The 15,224-nt window shown below is 44.4% G+C and overlaps 1 protein-coding gene across 1 annotated transcript; it reads left to right on the forward strand.

The window, feature by feature from the left end:
• Positions 1-13,746: 13,746 nt before the first annotated feature.
• On the forward strand, positions 13,747-14,250 carry LOC128070996 (heat shock transcription factor, Y-linked-like; the record flags this gene model as incomplete). The annotated part of the gene is made up of 1 exon (XM_052663992.1): positions 13,747-14,250. A coding segment is annotated over exon 1 (504 nt), but the record flags the coding sequence as incomplete, so codon positions are not given.
• Positions 14,251-15,224: the final 974 nt, after the last annotated feature.

The raw sequence follows: 15,224 nt of genomic DNA on the forward strand, positions 1-15,224 counted from the left end.
CTGTCGCATCGTGCCAGTGTGTGCCACCCTCATGGAGAGAGCGTGCTGGCTGATGGGCTGATCCTGGGCAGCCCTGGTCCAGGACTTTCCCGGGTCTCCTTTTTATGTGTGTGGAACAAGTCTCCAGTGCAGCAGGCAATCTGTGTCTCTTTCTCCTTCAGGTCTCTTCCTTCTCAGCAAGACCTTAGCCTCCTCAACCATCCCAGGTCCTCTGTATCCGCATCCACCATTTCCGCATGCCGGCTCATGTCCGCACAGACTGTGGGCTCCACAGGCGGTGGTTTGAAATCCCCACACCACTTGATTTGCCCTGGGTGAATCCAGAGACCATGCACCCGCTCTTCCTGGTCCAAACACATACTACAACACGGGAGAAATGGTGAGCGTGTTTCTGTATTTCCTCTAATTCCAGATGTCTGGAGCCAAGTTCCTGTGTTACTACTGGCCATCCTTTCCTCATTCCCATCCTGGACAGGGTCACTGCGGAGATACAGTGAGCAACCACCCTCAGACTTGTGATGCCTTGTGTCTCCTCTTCTGGTTGCTTGGCATCTCCTCTCTTGTTGCCTTCATCTCTGCTTTTTCCCTGGACCAGACACACACACACACACACACATACACACATAAACACAGGCAACACAAGCATACACGTGTATACAATTACAGGCTTGATACAGAGACACAAACGTGTACAGGGAACACAGGTGTTTCAGGAGCTGAAGGCACCATGTCCAGCACTGTTGGAGATGGCGTCAGTAGGCACCATGTCCTGCCCTTGGAGCTCCCTGTCCACCTCCTCCCTGAGCACTTCCGTATTTTCCGAAGGCAGCCTGAAGCAGCTTCCAGCGCAGCATGTGTGGCTGTGGAGAGACGCCGATTGGTGGATGTGTAAATTCACAGAAGATCCCAAGGTCAGCACACAGGTGCCCTGGGACACCGGACAGGACGCCCTTTCAATGATAGGCTTTCCCAGGGTAAGGGGTGGGAGTGTAAGGCACAGGCATTCTTAAACTCATTGACTAACAGGAGGCTGGGGGATGGCTTGACACATGGAAAGAAGATTCTGACAAAGATACTTAATTCATCCTGTTTCTAGTAGTATCACCTGGACTCCCGCACTGAGGAAGACTTGCTTCACTTGGACACACCGAGTTCCAAAGCCCCCAGTCTCAGCAGGTCATGTGCTACATGCAGGACCCAAAGCCTGGCTCTGCAGCCAGCTTGCATGAGCCTGAGCATCCCCATTTGGAAAAGGACAGTGTCCTGACCACGACACGGCTGTCCCTTCAGGGCCCGCCTCCAGACACCCTCCCCGCATGTGTCTCTGTCAGTTACCGCTCGGAGCAGAACTTTCCTTCCTCGGGTAATACGTCACAGGATTGTCCCACATGTCTTGACCAATGATCTGCTGGCAACACAAGCAAGGTCAGCCCAGGGCTGACCAGGCCCAAACACTCTCGTGAGCATCCAAGAACTCCAACATCAGTCATCAACTGTATGCAGGCCCAAAGCAACTCCACCTCAGCAATCCTGTTCGATCCTGGGCAGTTGTGGCCTGACAACCAGTTGAGAAATTTAAGACTCCTGATATACAGCCTGCAGCTGGGTGCTCCTCATTCAAAGTCCAAGAACCAGTGGAGTGGCGTGGAATAACGCGCCCTATACCCTGCAGAAAGACAGGGAACACAGGGGTGGATTCCGCAGGTGGATCATCCATCCCCTAACACACCTACACCTCCATGAAGCCATGTCTTACCAGTGATGTCAAGGTAATACTCCTTAATGATCACCATGTTCCAGAAGTAGGCGTTGTCCCCAAAGGAAATGATCACCTTGCCGTTGGACCTTGGATGGCTCTGCACCTGCACCTTCTAGGACAGGGATGAGGGTAAAGGTACAAGCTTCTAGGTGCCTCAGCTTGCCTCCCAGGCAGGCATTAACAGTTTCCACAAAACCTCTGCACATTCTCACATCACATGAACATAGATAACATGATCCCCCCAACTCCCCACCAAGTCCCGTACACGCATGCCCTCATTCTCCCTCACTGACCTTCACGTCAGTCTTGTAGTTAAGAAAGTCTTTATCTTGGTTGCTGATCATGACAGAAACGTGAGCGTGGTTCATAATCTGCTTGAGGTCAAGGAGCCATGCAGGCCACATGCTGGGCCTACTGAGGTTAAAATCACGAGTTTGCATTCTGCTTTTACTAAGAATTGAATTAGGACAGGTGCACTAGTTAGTTTGCGCTCTGCAGCATACATTACAACTCTAGAGCATAAGTATCACAACCAAGTGCGTCTGCGCTCCGGACCTGGCATGCGGTAACGACTGAAAATGCAAGAAGCTTTTCACAATCACTGACCCCTGAGTTGAAACCGCTGCTGCTGCTGCTGCTGCTAAGTCACTTCAGTCGTGTCCGACTCTGTGTGACCGCATAGATAGCAGCCCACCAGGCTCCCCTATCCCTGGGATTCTCGGAGCAAGAATACTGGAGTGCGTTGCCACTTCCTTCTCCAATGCGTGCATGCATGCTAAGTCGCTTTAGTCTTATCCGACTCCGTGCGAACCTACGGACGGTAGCCCACGACGCCCCTCTGTCCACGGGATTCTCCAGGCAAGAATATTGGGGTGGGTTGCCATTCCCTTCTCTTATGTCAAACCACACATGCTACAAGCACTGAGCTTGCCCTCTGGAATACGCGCTTGTCAATACTGAGGCCGCCATCTAGAGGACGCTCGCCGGAACTACTTAAGTTTCCAATCTGGATCACCCTTTCCTGCCGCAATTGAGACTGTTAACAAGCTTTAGAACCAGTGCATTGCTGTCACTGAGACTGCACAGTAGAGCATACATCCCATCACTCCTAAACCCGGGCTCTTTAGGATATGGCCTGCCACTACTGAGCCTGTCCTTAAAACATGCCTGTTGTAAGGACACATACACTTCTGGTGTATTACACTCTGGATTCTGCATCCCTGCACTACTGAAATTGCCTTCCAGAGCAAGAGTTCATCACCGGCTGAACTTTCACTCTGAAGCATAAATATCACAACCATTAGCTTGTTGCTTTATAGGTAAGTCAGGCCACTACTCAACCGGCACTGTAGTTCAGGCGTGCCTGAACAGTTACTGAACTTGCACTCTGAAGTTTGCTTCTGGACACAACTGAGCCAGCACTCCTGTAGACAGAGTGAGTTTAAACACTGGAGGACATGCTACGCCTCTACTGAGCATGAGCTCAAGTGCAGGCATCCGGGCTCTGGTGAGAACATGCTCTAGTTGCACACATGCCACAGTAACTGAACGTGCAGCTGGGGGTACAGATCTCATGACTACAGAGTGAGCACATTTCATCATGGGTTTTGCACTACTGAGGTTTACTCAGAAGCATACCTCCCATCATGAGTGCGTGTGCCTTCAAGAGCCAATGTTCTGACCCACTGAGACTGCGCTGTAGAGTAAGAATGCCTGAACTACACGACTGCACACTGAATCATGCAGCCCAGCAGTATAAATCCTAGCACTACAGCACACGTGTCACTTCTGAGTCCTTACACTAAGCAGGCATGGCACAGCTAGTGGGCATGTGGTCTAGAGCATATGTGTGGCCATTGCTAATTTCACACTCGGAAGCCTGTGTCTTGCCACTTGGAAGCCCAGGCCCCCAAATATTCATGTTTCAGCTACTGATTTTGCACCCTGGTACACTCCTTTATCACTGCTGAGCCTGCGTTATAGAGCATGAGTTCCGCTACTACTAATCTTGCTCGATGGCCTGTGTGCTTAAACCTGTGAGCCTACACTCTGCAGCTGAAAATTGCCAATGACTTGGCTTGCCCTCTGTTGCATATTTTCCCCACTCTTCTTCCTGCACTCTAGAGCAGGTGTCCCAACTACTGAGGTTGCACTCTGGAGGACCTACTCCAGGAGGCTGCTTTCTAAAACCCATATCCTACCCACGAGTGAACCGTCATTCTAGATCAACTGTGTGACCACTAGTGACCTTGAATTCTGAAGAATAAAGTCACTTCCTTGAGGTATTGCTCGAGAAGGTGCGTGCAACAATCACCCCAGTGACATTTTATACCAGCCATTTTGCTGCTAGTCACCCAGCACTCTAGACTGTGCAAGCTGTGAGTAGTGTACCTGTATATCTATGGATGATGTTGCCACCACTACAGACCTGGTGTGTACTTCATATTTCCTGCCTCAATTGAGCATGCATCACAATACACATATGCCACAACCCTTGCGCTTGCACTGTTGAGGGCTTGTCTTCCCACTACTGAGCTTGTGTGGCAGAGCAGGTATATCACATTTTCTGAATTTGATCTCTGGATATGCAACCAAAAATAAAAACCCAGCTTTCAAGAGAACATGTCCCTCAGCAGTCTGCACTCTTGAGCAAGGGCACTGCAACTCCTGAGACAACACTCTGAAGCACATGTAGAGCAGGCATGCTGCATCTGCTGAACTTAGCTCTTCAGCATGCCTCTCAACAGTGAAACACACTTTAGGCATACCCCTCTTCATACAGACCCATGATCTAGAGCAGGCATGCTTCAAATACTGAATCTTGGCTTTAGAGAACACGTGCTTCATCTCCTGAGATGGTGCTTTTGCGGATTCTCCCCACCACTACTAAGACTGTGCTCTCGAGCGGGTGTGACACAAACAGTAGGATGGCACTTTGGAGCCTGCATGCATCACCACTGCATCTCAGCTCTAGCCTGGAAGTACTGAAACAGCTTAGCTTGCAATCCGGAGCACACGTTCTGCCACTAGTGTGCTTGCACTTTAGAGCAGGCTGTCTGAAGCCATCCCATTGGCACTGGCAACATGCGTCCAGCCACTGCTGAATGCACACTAGAGCACAGTTCCTGCCACTATTGAGCATGTACTCTACCACAAGATGTCTAAAACTGCTCAGCTCCTTGCGGAGCATACCTCTTTCTACAACTGAACTTGCATTCTACAGGAAATGGTACACAAACACTGACCTTGTGCTCTAGAATTGGCACACCATACATAATTTTCTTAACATTTGAAGCATATGTCTGGCCAACACTAAATCCACGCTTTAGATCAGCTGTGCTAAAATCACTGAGCTTGCCCTCAAGAGTATATCTGAACTCCCATGTTATAGCACACCTACTACCACTGTGGATTCTGTGCTCTAAAACTCTCGTGAGATGAGAGAACAAGATGGTGGAGCTGTAGGTGGATGTGGAGTACTTCTCTCCATGGATACATCAGGCATACATCTTCAGGCACAGAAGAGTAATCAGAACATCAGCTGAAAGCAGACAGGAGTACCTGACAAGTGGAAAGGAATATATAGAACCACGCAAAACTCAGTAGGATGAAAGAACTGGGGGGAAATCAGGAGGGTTAGTAGGACTGGATCTGCCCTGAGTGGGTGAAGGCACTGAAGCTGAGGTCCAATCCCACATTGGGTCAATCGTCTGAATCATAGAATACACATTTAAAGCTGAGAGTGAAACAGCTGATCTGTGGAAAGCTAGGTGCAATGAGAATCAGAGGGTCCTTGCTGCAGCCGTCCATACCCTGTACAAGGGCATCTGTCCCCTGAAAGGCCCCGTGGCTGGGAGCTGCAGTTTAAGGACTTTGCGGCAATTCACGGGGAAGGCTGCTGTTTACTGGGGAGAGATGGAGAGAGGGGGTGTGAAGGAGGACACTGTGGTAGGGTATGCCTGTGGAGGAAAGCCTGGCAGCCATGAAAGCAAGGCAATAACGCCGAGTCACATGTAGGGGGTGGAGCAATCACCATAGCCTCTCTCTCCCCACATGCTAGCCTCACCAGTTACTACAATAGTGAGGCTGACCCATCAAATGCTGAACACACTGAAATGCACAGCAGGACACCACCCAGCGTCCTCCTTTAAGTGCCTGATGCACCATACTAGAGTAGAATCCCACTTAGGATGCTCCTTTAAGTGTCAAATGCACTGATTTACACAGTAGGACCCCAGCCAGGAAATTCTCTCTATGTGCTGACACATGGAACGACAGAGAAGGATCCCAGGCAAGGAAGCCTTCTGAATGGCTGAATAGGTGGAACTAGGGAGAAGACTGGCCAAAGAAGCCTTCTTCTCACCAGAAAGAAGAGCTCAAAAAAAAAAAAAAAAAAAAGACTCTGACAGGGCCATAACTCCTGTGGTGTAGTCAGTCTGTGTCCCTGCACCCTGCCCATTTGACACCACCTGGGTCCCTCAAAGCCAAGCAGCTGCTCCACCTTCACAGTTAACTCTCATTGGAAAAAAACTGCTACAGGTTGAACAAAAAAAAACCTGGCAACTAACTATTTGCACAGGATTGCTTCAGTCCTGTCTAACTCTGTGTGGAACACATTTCACCACTACAGAGAAGAAGCTCTAAAATGCGTATACTGGAACAGCTGATCTTTTCCAGTCTTGTAGCCACTGCTGAGTTTTCCAAATTTGCTTGCATGTTGACTTCAGCACTTTCATAGCACTATCTATTGGGATTTGAAATCACTCAACTGGAGTTCTCTATCTCCATTAGCTTTGTTTCTCTTGATGCTTCTTGCGGCCCACTTGACCTCACATTCCAGGATGTTTGGCTCTAGGTGAGTGATTACATCATCATGATTATCTGGATCATGGAGATCTCTTCTGCATAGTTCTTCAATCTTTGCTGTATAGATTGTTGCTACCTCTTCTTAATATCTTCTGCTTCTGTTCAGTCCGTACAATCTCTGTCCTTTATTGTGTCCACCTTTGCATGCAATGTTCCCTTGGTATCTCTAATTTTCTTGAAGAGATCTCTAGTCTTTCCCATTCTGTTGTTTTCCTCTATTTTTCGCACTCATCCCCAAGGAAGGCTTTCTTGTCGCTCTTTGCTCTTCTTGGTACACCGTATTCACATGGGTATATCTTCCCTTTGCTCCTTTGCCTTTTGCTTCTGTTCTTTTCTCAATTATTTGTAAGGCCTCCTCAGACAACCATTTTGCCTTTTTGCGTTCATTTTCTTGGGGATGGTCTTCATCACTGCCTCCTGTACAATTTCATGAACCTCCATATGCAGTTCTTCAAACACTCTATTATACCTAATCCCTTAAATATTTTCTCATGTCCACTGTACCATCATAAGGGATCTGATTTAGGTCAAACCTGAATCATCTAGTGGTCTTCCCTACTGTCATCAACTTAAGTCTAAGTCTATAGCAGATACTGAGCTTCCACTCTGAACCTTCCTTCTTACAAGTATTTGTCCACCATTTTAGAGCACTTGTGCTGCACCTGTTTATCTTCACTCTGAAACACATGTACCGTCACTCCTGAAAGGATGCTCAAGTGCATGCATTTAACTCCTACTGAGCCTACGCTCCACAGTAGTCATGCCGATCTACTAAGCTTGCATTCTGCCGCATGCATCTTTCACTATTTAGACTATGATACTGAGGTCATGCTGCAACTGCATAGTGGCAGTCTCAAGCTTATCTTCTTCGACTTTCAGCTTTTATACCAGCACACGTGTTCTGCCCCTCCTAAGCCCACTTTCTTGAATAGATATGAAACAACTGTTGAGGTTGTATTCTGGAGCATGTCCCTGCTATTTCTGAATGCATTCTTTTTTATTGCTTCATATTTCTTTTAAAAAATGATTTATTTCAATTGGAATAGAATTACTGTGTATTACTGTGATGGTTTTTGACATGTACATCAACATGAATCAGCCACATGGATACATGTGTCCCCCTATCCTGAACACAACTCAAACCTCCCTTGTTACCCCATGCTTCTGGGTTCTTCCACAGCACGAGAGTTGCATGCATCTTTCATGCATTGAACTTGCCCTGGCCATCTCTTTTATATATGGTAATGTACCTTCAATGCTATTTTCTCAAATCATCCCACCCTTGAACTCTCCCATTGGGTCTCAGCGTGTGTTCTTTATATGTGGATCTTTTTTACTAGCCTTCATGCAGAATCATTGTTACTGTCTTCCTAAATCCCATTTATACGCATTAATAAACAATATTTGCCTCTTTCTTTCTAACTTTTTTTTTTACTCTGAATAATAGGCCGCAGGTTGAACTGCCTCACTAAAAGTGACACAAATATATGTTTTTCTGTAGCTAAGCAATATTCTATTTGAATATATAGCACAACTTCCTTATATTTTCATCTGCTGATGTGCATCTAGATTACGTCCATGTCATAGCTTTCGTAAAGAGAATTGTAATAAACATTGGGGCACATGTGTCTCTCTTGATTGTAATCCCCTCTGGGTATATGCCAAGAAGGGGGGTTGTTCAGTCATATGACAGTTCCAGTCCAAGTTTCTCAAGGAATCACCAAACTGTTCTGCATACAGGTTGTACCAGTTTGTGTCACCACTAGCAGGGTATTAGGGTTAGCTTTTCTCCACAACCTCCCCAGCATGTCGTGCTTGTAGAATTTCTGGTGATGGCCACTCTGAACAGTGTGATATGACTACACATTAAATTTCAATTTTTGTTTCTCTCATAATGAATGATTTTCAGCATATTTCATGTGTTTGTTAGCCATCTGTATGTCTTCTTTAAAGAAATGTCCGTTGAGGGATTTACCCCCTTGTAGTGATGCTGTGAAAGTGCTTCACTCGATATGGCAGCAAATTTGGAAAACTCAGCAGTGGCTAAAGGGCTGGAAAAGGTCAGTTTTCATTCCAGTCCCAAAGAAAGGCAGAGCCAAAGAATGCTCAAATCACGGCGCCGTTGCATCCATCTCACGCTAGTAAAGTACTGCTCAAAATTCCCCAAGCCAGGCTTCAGTAATACATGAACCATGAACTTCCAGATGTTCGAGCTGGTTTTCCAAAAGGCCGAGGCACCAGAGATCAAAATGCCAACATTAGCGGGATCATTGACAAAGCAAGAGAGTTCCAGAATAACATCTATTTCTGCCTTATTGACTAGGCCAAAGTCTTTGACTGTGTGGATCACAATAAACTGTGGAAAATTCTGAAAGAGATGGGGATACCAGACCACCTGACCTGCCTCTTGAGAAACCTATATGCAGGTCAGGAAGCAGCCGTTCGAACAGGACATGGAACCACAGACTGGTTCCAAATAGGAAAACGAGTCCGTCAGGGCTATATATGGTCACTCTGCTTGTTTAATTTATATGCAGAGTATATCACGAGAAGTACTGGGCTGGAAGAAGCACACGCTGGAACAAAGACTGCCAGGAGAAATATCAGTCACCTCAGATATGCAGATGACACCACCCTTATGGCAGAAAGTGAAGAGGAACTAAAAAGCTTCTTGATGAAACTGAAAGAGGAGAGTGAGAATGTTGGCTGAAAGCTCAAAATTCAGAAAACTAAGATCATGGCATCTGGTCGCATGGCTTCATGGGAAATAGATGGGGAAACAGTGGAAACAGTGTCAGATTTTATTTTGGGGGGCTCCAAAATCACTGCAGGTGGTGACTGCAGCCATGAAATTGTAAAAGACGCTTGCCCTATGACAGGAAAGTTATGACCATCCTAGATCGCACATTCAAAAGCAGAGACGTTATTGTGCCAACAAAGTTCCATCTAGTCAAGACTATGGTTTTTCCAATAGTCTTGTTAGGATATGAGAGTTGCACTATGAAGAGAGCTGAGCACTGCAGAATTGATGCTTTTGAACTGTAGTGTTGGAAAAGACTCTTGAGAGTCCCTTGGACTGCAAGGAGGTCCAGCCAGTCCATTCTAAAGAAGATCATTCCTGGGTGTTCTGTGGAAGAAATGAGGCTAAAGCTGAAACTCCAGTACTTTGGTCACCTCATATGAAGAGTTGACTCACTGGGAAACTCTGAAGCTTGGAGGGATTGGAGGCAGGAGAAGGGGACGACAGAGGATGAGATGGCTGGATGGCATCACTGACTCGATGGACGTGAGTTTGCGTGAGCTCCGGGAGTTGGTGATGGTCAGGGAGTCCTGGTGTGCTGCAATTTATGGGGTTTCAAAAAAGTCACACACGACTGAACTGAGCTGAACTGAACTGAACTGAAGCAACTGACAAAGAATTTATCTCAAAAATATACAAACAACTCCTGAACCTCAATTCCAGGAAAATAAATGACCCCATGATAAAATAGGCGACAGGAGTAAACAAACATTTCTCCAAAGACGACATACAGATGGCTAACAAACACATGAAAAGATTCTCAACATCACTCAGTATCAGAAAAATGCTAATGAAAACGATAATGAGGTACCATTTCACGCCAGTCAGAATGACTGCTATCCAAAAGTCTGCAAGCAATAAATGCTGGGGAGGGTGTGGAGAAGAGGGAACGCTCTTACACTGTTAGTGGAATTGCAAACTAGTACAGCCACTGTGGAGAACACTGTGGAGATTCCTTAAACAAACAAACAAACAAACTGTAAATAGAACTGTCATACGACCCAGCAATCCCACTGCTGGCCATACACACCAAGGAAACCAGAATTGAAAGAGACACGTGTACCCCAATGTTCATCACAGCACTATTTCTAATAGCCAGGGCATGGATGCAACCTAGATGTCCATCAGCAGACTAATGGATAAGAAAGCTGTGGTACATATACACAATGGAGTATTACTCAGCCACTAAAAAGAATACATTTCAATCAGTTCTAGTGAGGTGGATGAAACTGAAGCCTATTATACAGAGTGAAGTTAGCCAGAAAGAAAAATACCAATAGAGTAAACTAGCGCATATATGTGGAATTTAGAAAGATGGTCATGATAAACCTGTACGTGAGATAGCAAAATAGACAGATGTATAGAACAGTCTTTTGGACTCTGTGAGAGAGGGCGAGGGTGGGACGATTTGGGATAATGGCATTGAAACATGTATAATATTGTTTGTCAAACGAATCGCCAGACCAGTTCGATGCGTGATACAGGATCCTCGGGGCTGGTGCACTGGGATAACCATGAGGAATGGTTTGAGGAGGGAGGTAGCAGGGGATTTCAGGATAGGGGACACGTGTATACCTGTGGCAGATCCATGTTAATGTATGGCAAAACCAATACAATATTGTAAAGCAATTAGACTACTCTTAAAATAAACAAATTTATATTAGAAATAAATCAAATAAAATTGTGTCCAACGTGAGGAAAACAACAGCATTTTTTGAACAATATCACTAAGTAAGCTTGAGTTGCAATTTTCTGGGTTCAAGGTGCCCTCATAAGTATGAGCCCTAACTCTTATCACAGAAAGAAGAGTGGAAAATGAGCTAGATGAAAGGAGAGCTTTTCAGCAACAAGATACGAATGTTTCAGCCAGAAAGATACTAAGTAACGTAGGGCTTCCCAAACAGTTTATTACGATCTTGGGAGCTAGCAGTGAGTGTGGTCACCTACATAAAGTTGCCTAAAATTATATTTTGACATCTATACATATATACACCTGTCTATGCATGAGTGTGTGTATGAAAAAAGTGCAATGGCTTTTAATTCATGTTAGGTGTAATAGAAATGGGAAAAAAATAAAACCCAAATGTAGAATGATTCAAATTCTACTCGATTGTTGAATATTATGTAAGTTGAAATACTTCCAAATATGTTTTCTTGGCCGCATGTAAAATACGAGGACTCTTTTATATCACTCACCTCTCTCCGTTTCATAAATATATACCCATTTTCAAATGTTTGTCCAGTTTCATGACAAAATACTGATACAGAAATATATATAAATAATATATAAAATAGAGAGATGTTTTCATATCATAAACTATTGATAGCAAGCTTAGATTTTAGAATTGTTTCCAACTCCATGCTCCATCTCAACAGGAAAGAGCCAAAGTTGTTGCTGACTCACTCACTCCAAGAGCTGGGAAACCTGAAAAAGAAACTGAACCTGCACTGAGATTTTGTGTCATATTTATGATCGAGCTCTAAGTCCGAGACTTGTTTTCCTTTATTGTACTAAGCAGTCCCTTCTTAAGACTGAAAAGCATGGACATCGAGAGAGAGAGGTAGGAGATTGTAGACGTCCTCATGTTCAACAGTAATTTTAATCGGAGAAGCTAGAAAAGACAGAAACTAAGGAAAGTAATCAAGCGATAGACAATAATAATGATTTAGCCACTAGTCAACCTCAAGGGTCTTTAGTCGCTCCTCAAGGGCCAGCATGGAGAAGGAAATGGCAACCCACTCCAGTGTTCTGCCTGGAGAATCCCAGGGATGGGGGAGCCTGGTGGGCTGCCATCTTTGGGGTCGCACAGAGTCGGACACGACTGAAGCGAATTAGCAGCAGCAGCAAGGACCATCGATGACATTCTGAGCAATCTCCTGTGAACAATTTTAGAGATGCTAAAGCCCAAACCAGGCTGAAACTTAAGTGCATAGTTGGAACTAGACGGTCAATGATGTGGACTCCCAATATCCTCAGTAATAGGCCACTAGTAGAATGTCCCAATATTGATCACAGACCCCATGTTCCACCCTCACTCAGCCATTAAAATATTTCCCCTGACAGTGTTTGGGGATTTGCGTCTTTGAAGCACCAGCTGCTAAGACACCTTGCTTGGTCCTACAATAAGCACTTTCCCGCCGCCCCCCCCCCCCCCCCCCCCCGCCAACTGAAACCCACAGTCAATTCATAAATTTTTTTGCACAGAAGCAAGTAGACCAAGTCTGCTAGGGTAACAGGACTGAATGTTAAGAATGTGTGTATAGAAGGATGATACATCACTTTTATTTCAGAAATAAAGTAGATTTATTGATGTGAGTTTTCGATAACCCTGTACGTGAGATAGCAAAATAGACACAGATGTATAGAACAGTCTTTTGGACTCTGTGAGAGAGGGCGAGGGTGGGATGATTTGGGATAATGGCATTGAAACATGTATAATATCATATATGAAATGAGTCCCCAGCCCAGGTTCAATGCATGATACTGGATGCTTGGGGCTGGTGCACTGGGATGACCCAGAAGGATGGTACGGGTTGGGAGAAGGGAAGGGGTTCAGGAAAGGGAACATGTGTATACCTGTGGCAGATATATGTTAATGTATGGCAAAATCAATACAATAATGTAAAGTAATTAACCTACAATTAAAATAAATAAATTTATTTAAAAAAAAAAGAAATCATCCAAAAAGCTTCATACCTACATTGAAACCAAACACCACCAAGAGCCAACAAGTTCCAGAGGAAGACATACCATGCAAATTCTCCAACAACACAGGAACAGAGCCCGGAGCTTCAATATACAGGTTGCCCAAACAGCAAACCCATAGACATCTCAAACCTCACTACTGGACACTTCATTGCCCTCTAGAGAGAAGAGATGCAGCTCCACCCACCGGAACACTGACACAAGCTTCCCTAACCAGGAAACCTGACAAGCCACTCGTCCAACCCCAGCCACAGGGAGGAACCTCCACAATAAAGAGGAACCACAAACTGCCAGAAAGAGAAAGGCCATCCCAAACACAGGAACCAAAAAAAAGCCAACAACTTTAGTAATGAGATTTTGCATGCTTCATGGTTTTGGTTACTATTTCTGTCAGCAGTCTGTATTTGAAGTTGATGCTGAAGTAAACACTTGGTTGAACATTACTCTTCAATTGCTAGGAGACCAGTGATTTTGTGATGTCACAGCTTTTTGACCGGGAGGACCTCTGTGATTGTCCAGAGAGTTTCTCTCTGTAGGCCAGCCAAACATCATTTGAAGTTGCATTGTGTAAAAGCAGACAAATGAGAAAATTATCTGAAGAAAGCTTTCCCTGAGATGGCACATATTTCTTCAGAAATTCAAGATGGACCTCCTAAAGATGAATCCACTGGTTCAGAAACCTCCATTAGATCTTATTGGTATGATTATACACCTGGGGACTCAGTTTTGAGATCTATGAGTGAAGAATGTGCTTTTCAGGCTTTGTCTGAGGATCTTGTGATCAAAAGGCCACACTACACATATTCTGTCTCTGAAACAGATGATGTGAATGATTTTCTTTCACTCACATTTCCACAAAAGCTTTGGAATATAGTTGAAAGTGATCAGTTTGAGTCTATTTGGTGGGATGAGACAGGCACATGTAGAGTGATCAGTGAAGAACTCTTTAGGAAAGAAGTCTTGGAAAGAAAGGAGCCTTTCAGAATATTTGAAACCAAGAGCACGAAAAGTTTAATTCGACAGCTTAATCTTTATGGATTTAATAAAAACCGACAAACCGTTCAAAGATCGGCTTCACTACCTGTCTTTCTGGAAGAAGAAAACAACATCTCTCTTTTGAGTAAGGTATTCCAAAATTTTCACTTATCGGCAATATATCAGATTAAATCATGTGACCTAGAATGCATGTTCATATATGTAGCTAAAACGGAGTTGAAACTTGAGGTAACAAATTATTGAAAACGTTTTCTTTTTGAAGTTGAGAACAGCTGGAGGTTAGAATATTGGATGTTTAACAAACCTTCCTAGTAACTTCAAACCAGATACAAGTTCTGAAGCTACTTAAAGTGGTATTTACTGTATATATACAACGTATTTTTAGTTGAGCATATACGTTCTAACATGTTACCTGTGAAAACTACCAACAGAGGTATTTTATTTGATGTTATTTCATTGCTTCCATTAAAGGAAACATAGAGATATGAAGGAATTAAATTAGTAAAGAATGAAAAATGAATATAATAGAGAAGAAAATGTAACAAAACCAAAACTTTATTTTCCCATATGACTGCTAGGAGACTTCCAGCAGAACAGGGCCTTTAAAAAAGACTCTCTAAAGGGTCAAAAAAGAAATATTTTAGGCTTTGCGAATATCATCATTGGCATTAATTAAGTTTTCAGGCATAGAGAATAACCAAAGAAGCTGGCAAGTCCCTGTTCCAACTTTAAGGACTCCGAAAACGGAATTTCACACAATTCTCATGTCAGAAAATAAAATTCTTTTTGGTTTTCCTCAGCCATTAAAAGTGCAAAGCTATAAAATAAAAAAAAAAAGAAGAAGAAGAAGAAGAAAAAGTAAAGCTCATTCTCAGCTCACAACAGACAGTGCAAAAACAGGGGCAGGTTGCCCTGCCTTGATTGAAATGTAATTCCAAGAGGAGGGGCGTCAAGATCCACTGTATGGTCAAGTTCCTTAAGCAAAGAACTTGCTTAAGGGAGGTCATCCCTGAGGGCTGTGAGTGCTGGACACCATCACTGGACTCCCCTGGTAGACTCGGAGGCCGTTCTCAGCCCTGTGCATCTGTTTTCTCTTC

Source organism: Budorcas taxicolor, chromosome Y, assembly GCF_023091745.1.
Source record: "Budorcas taxicolor isolate Tak-1 chromosome Y, Takin1.1, whole genome shotgun sequence".
Lineage (NCBI taxonomy): Eukaryota > Metazoa > Chordata > Mammalia > Artiodactyla > Bovidae > Budorcas > Budorcas taxicolor.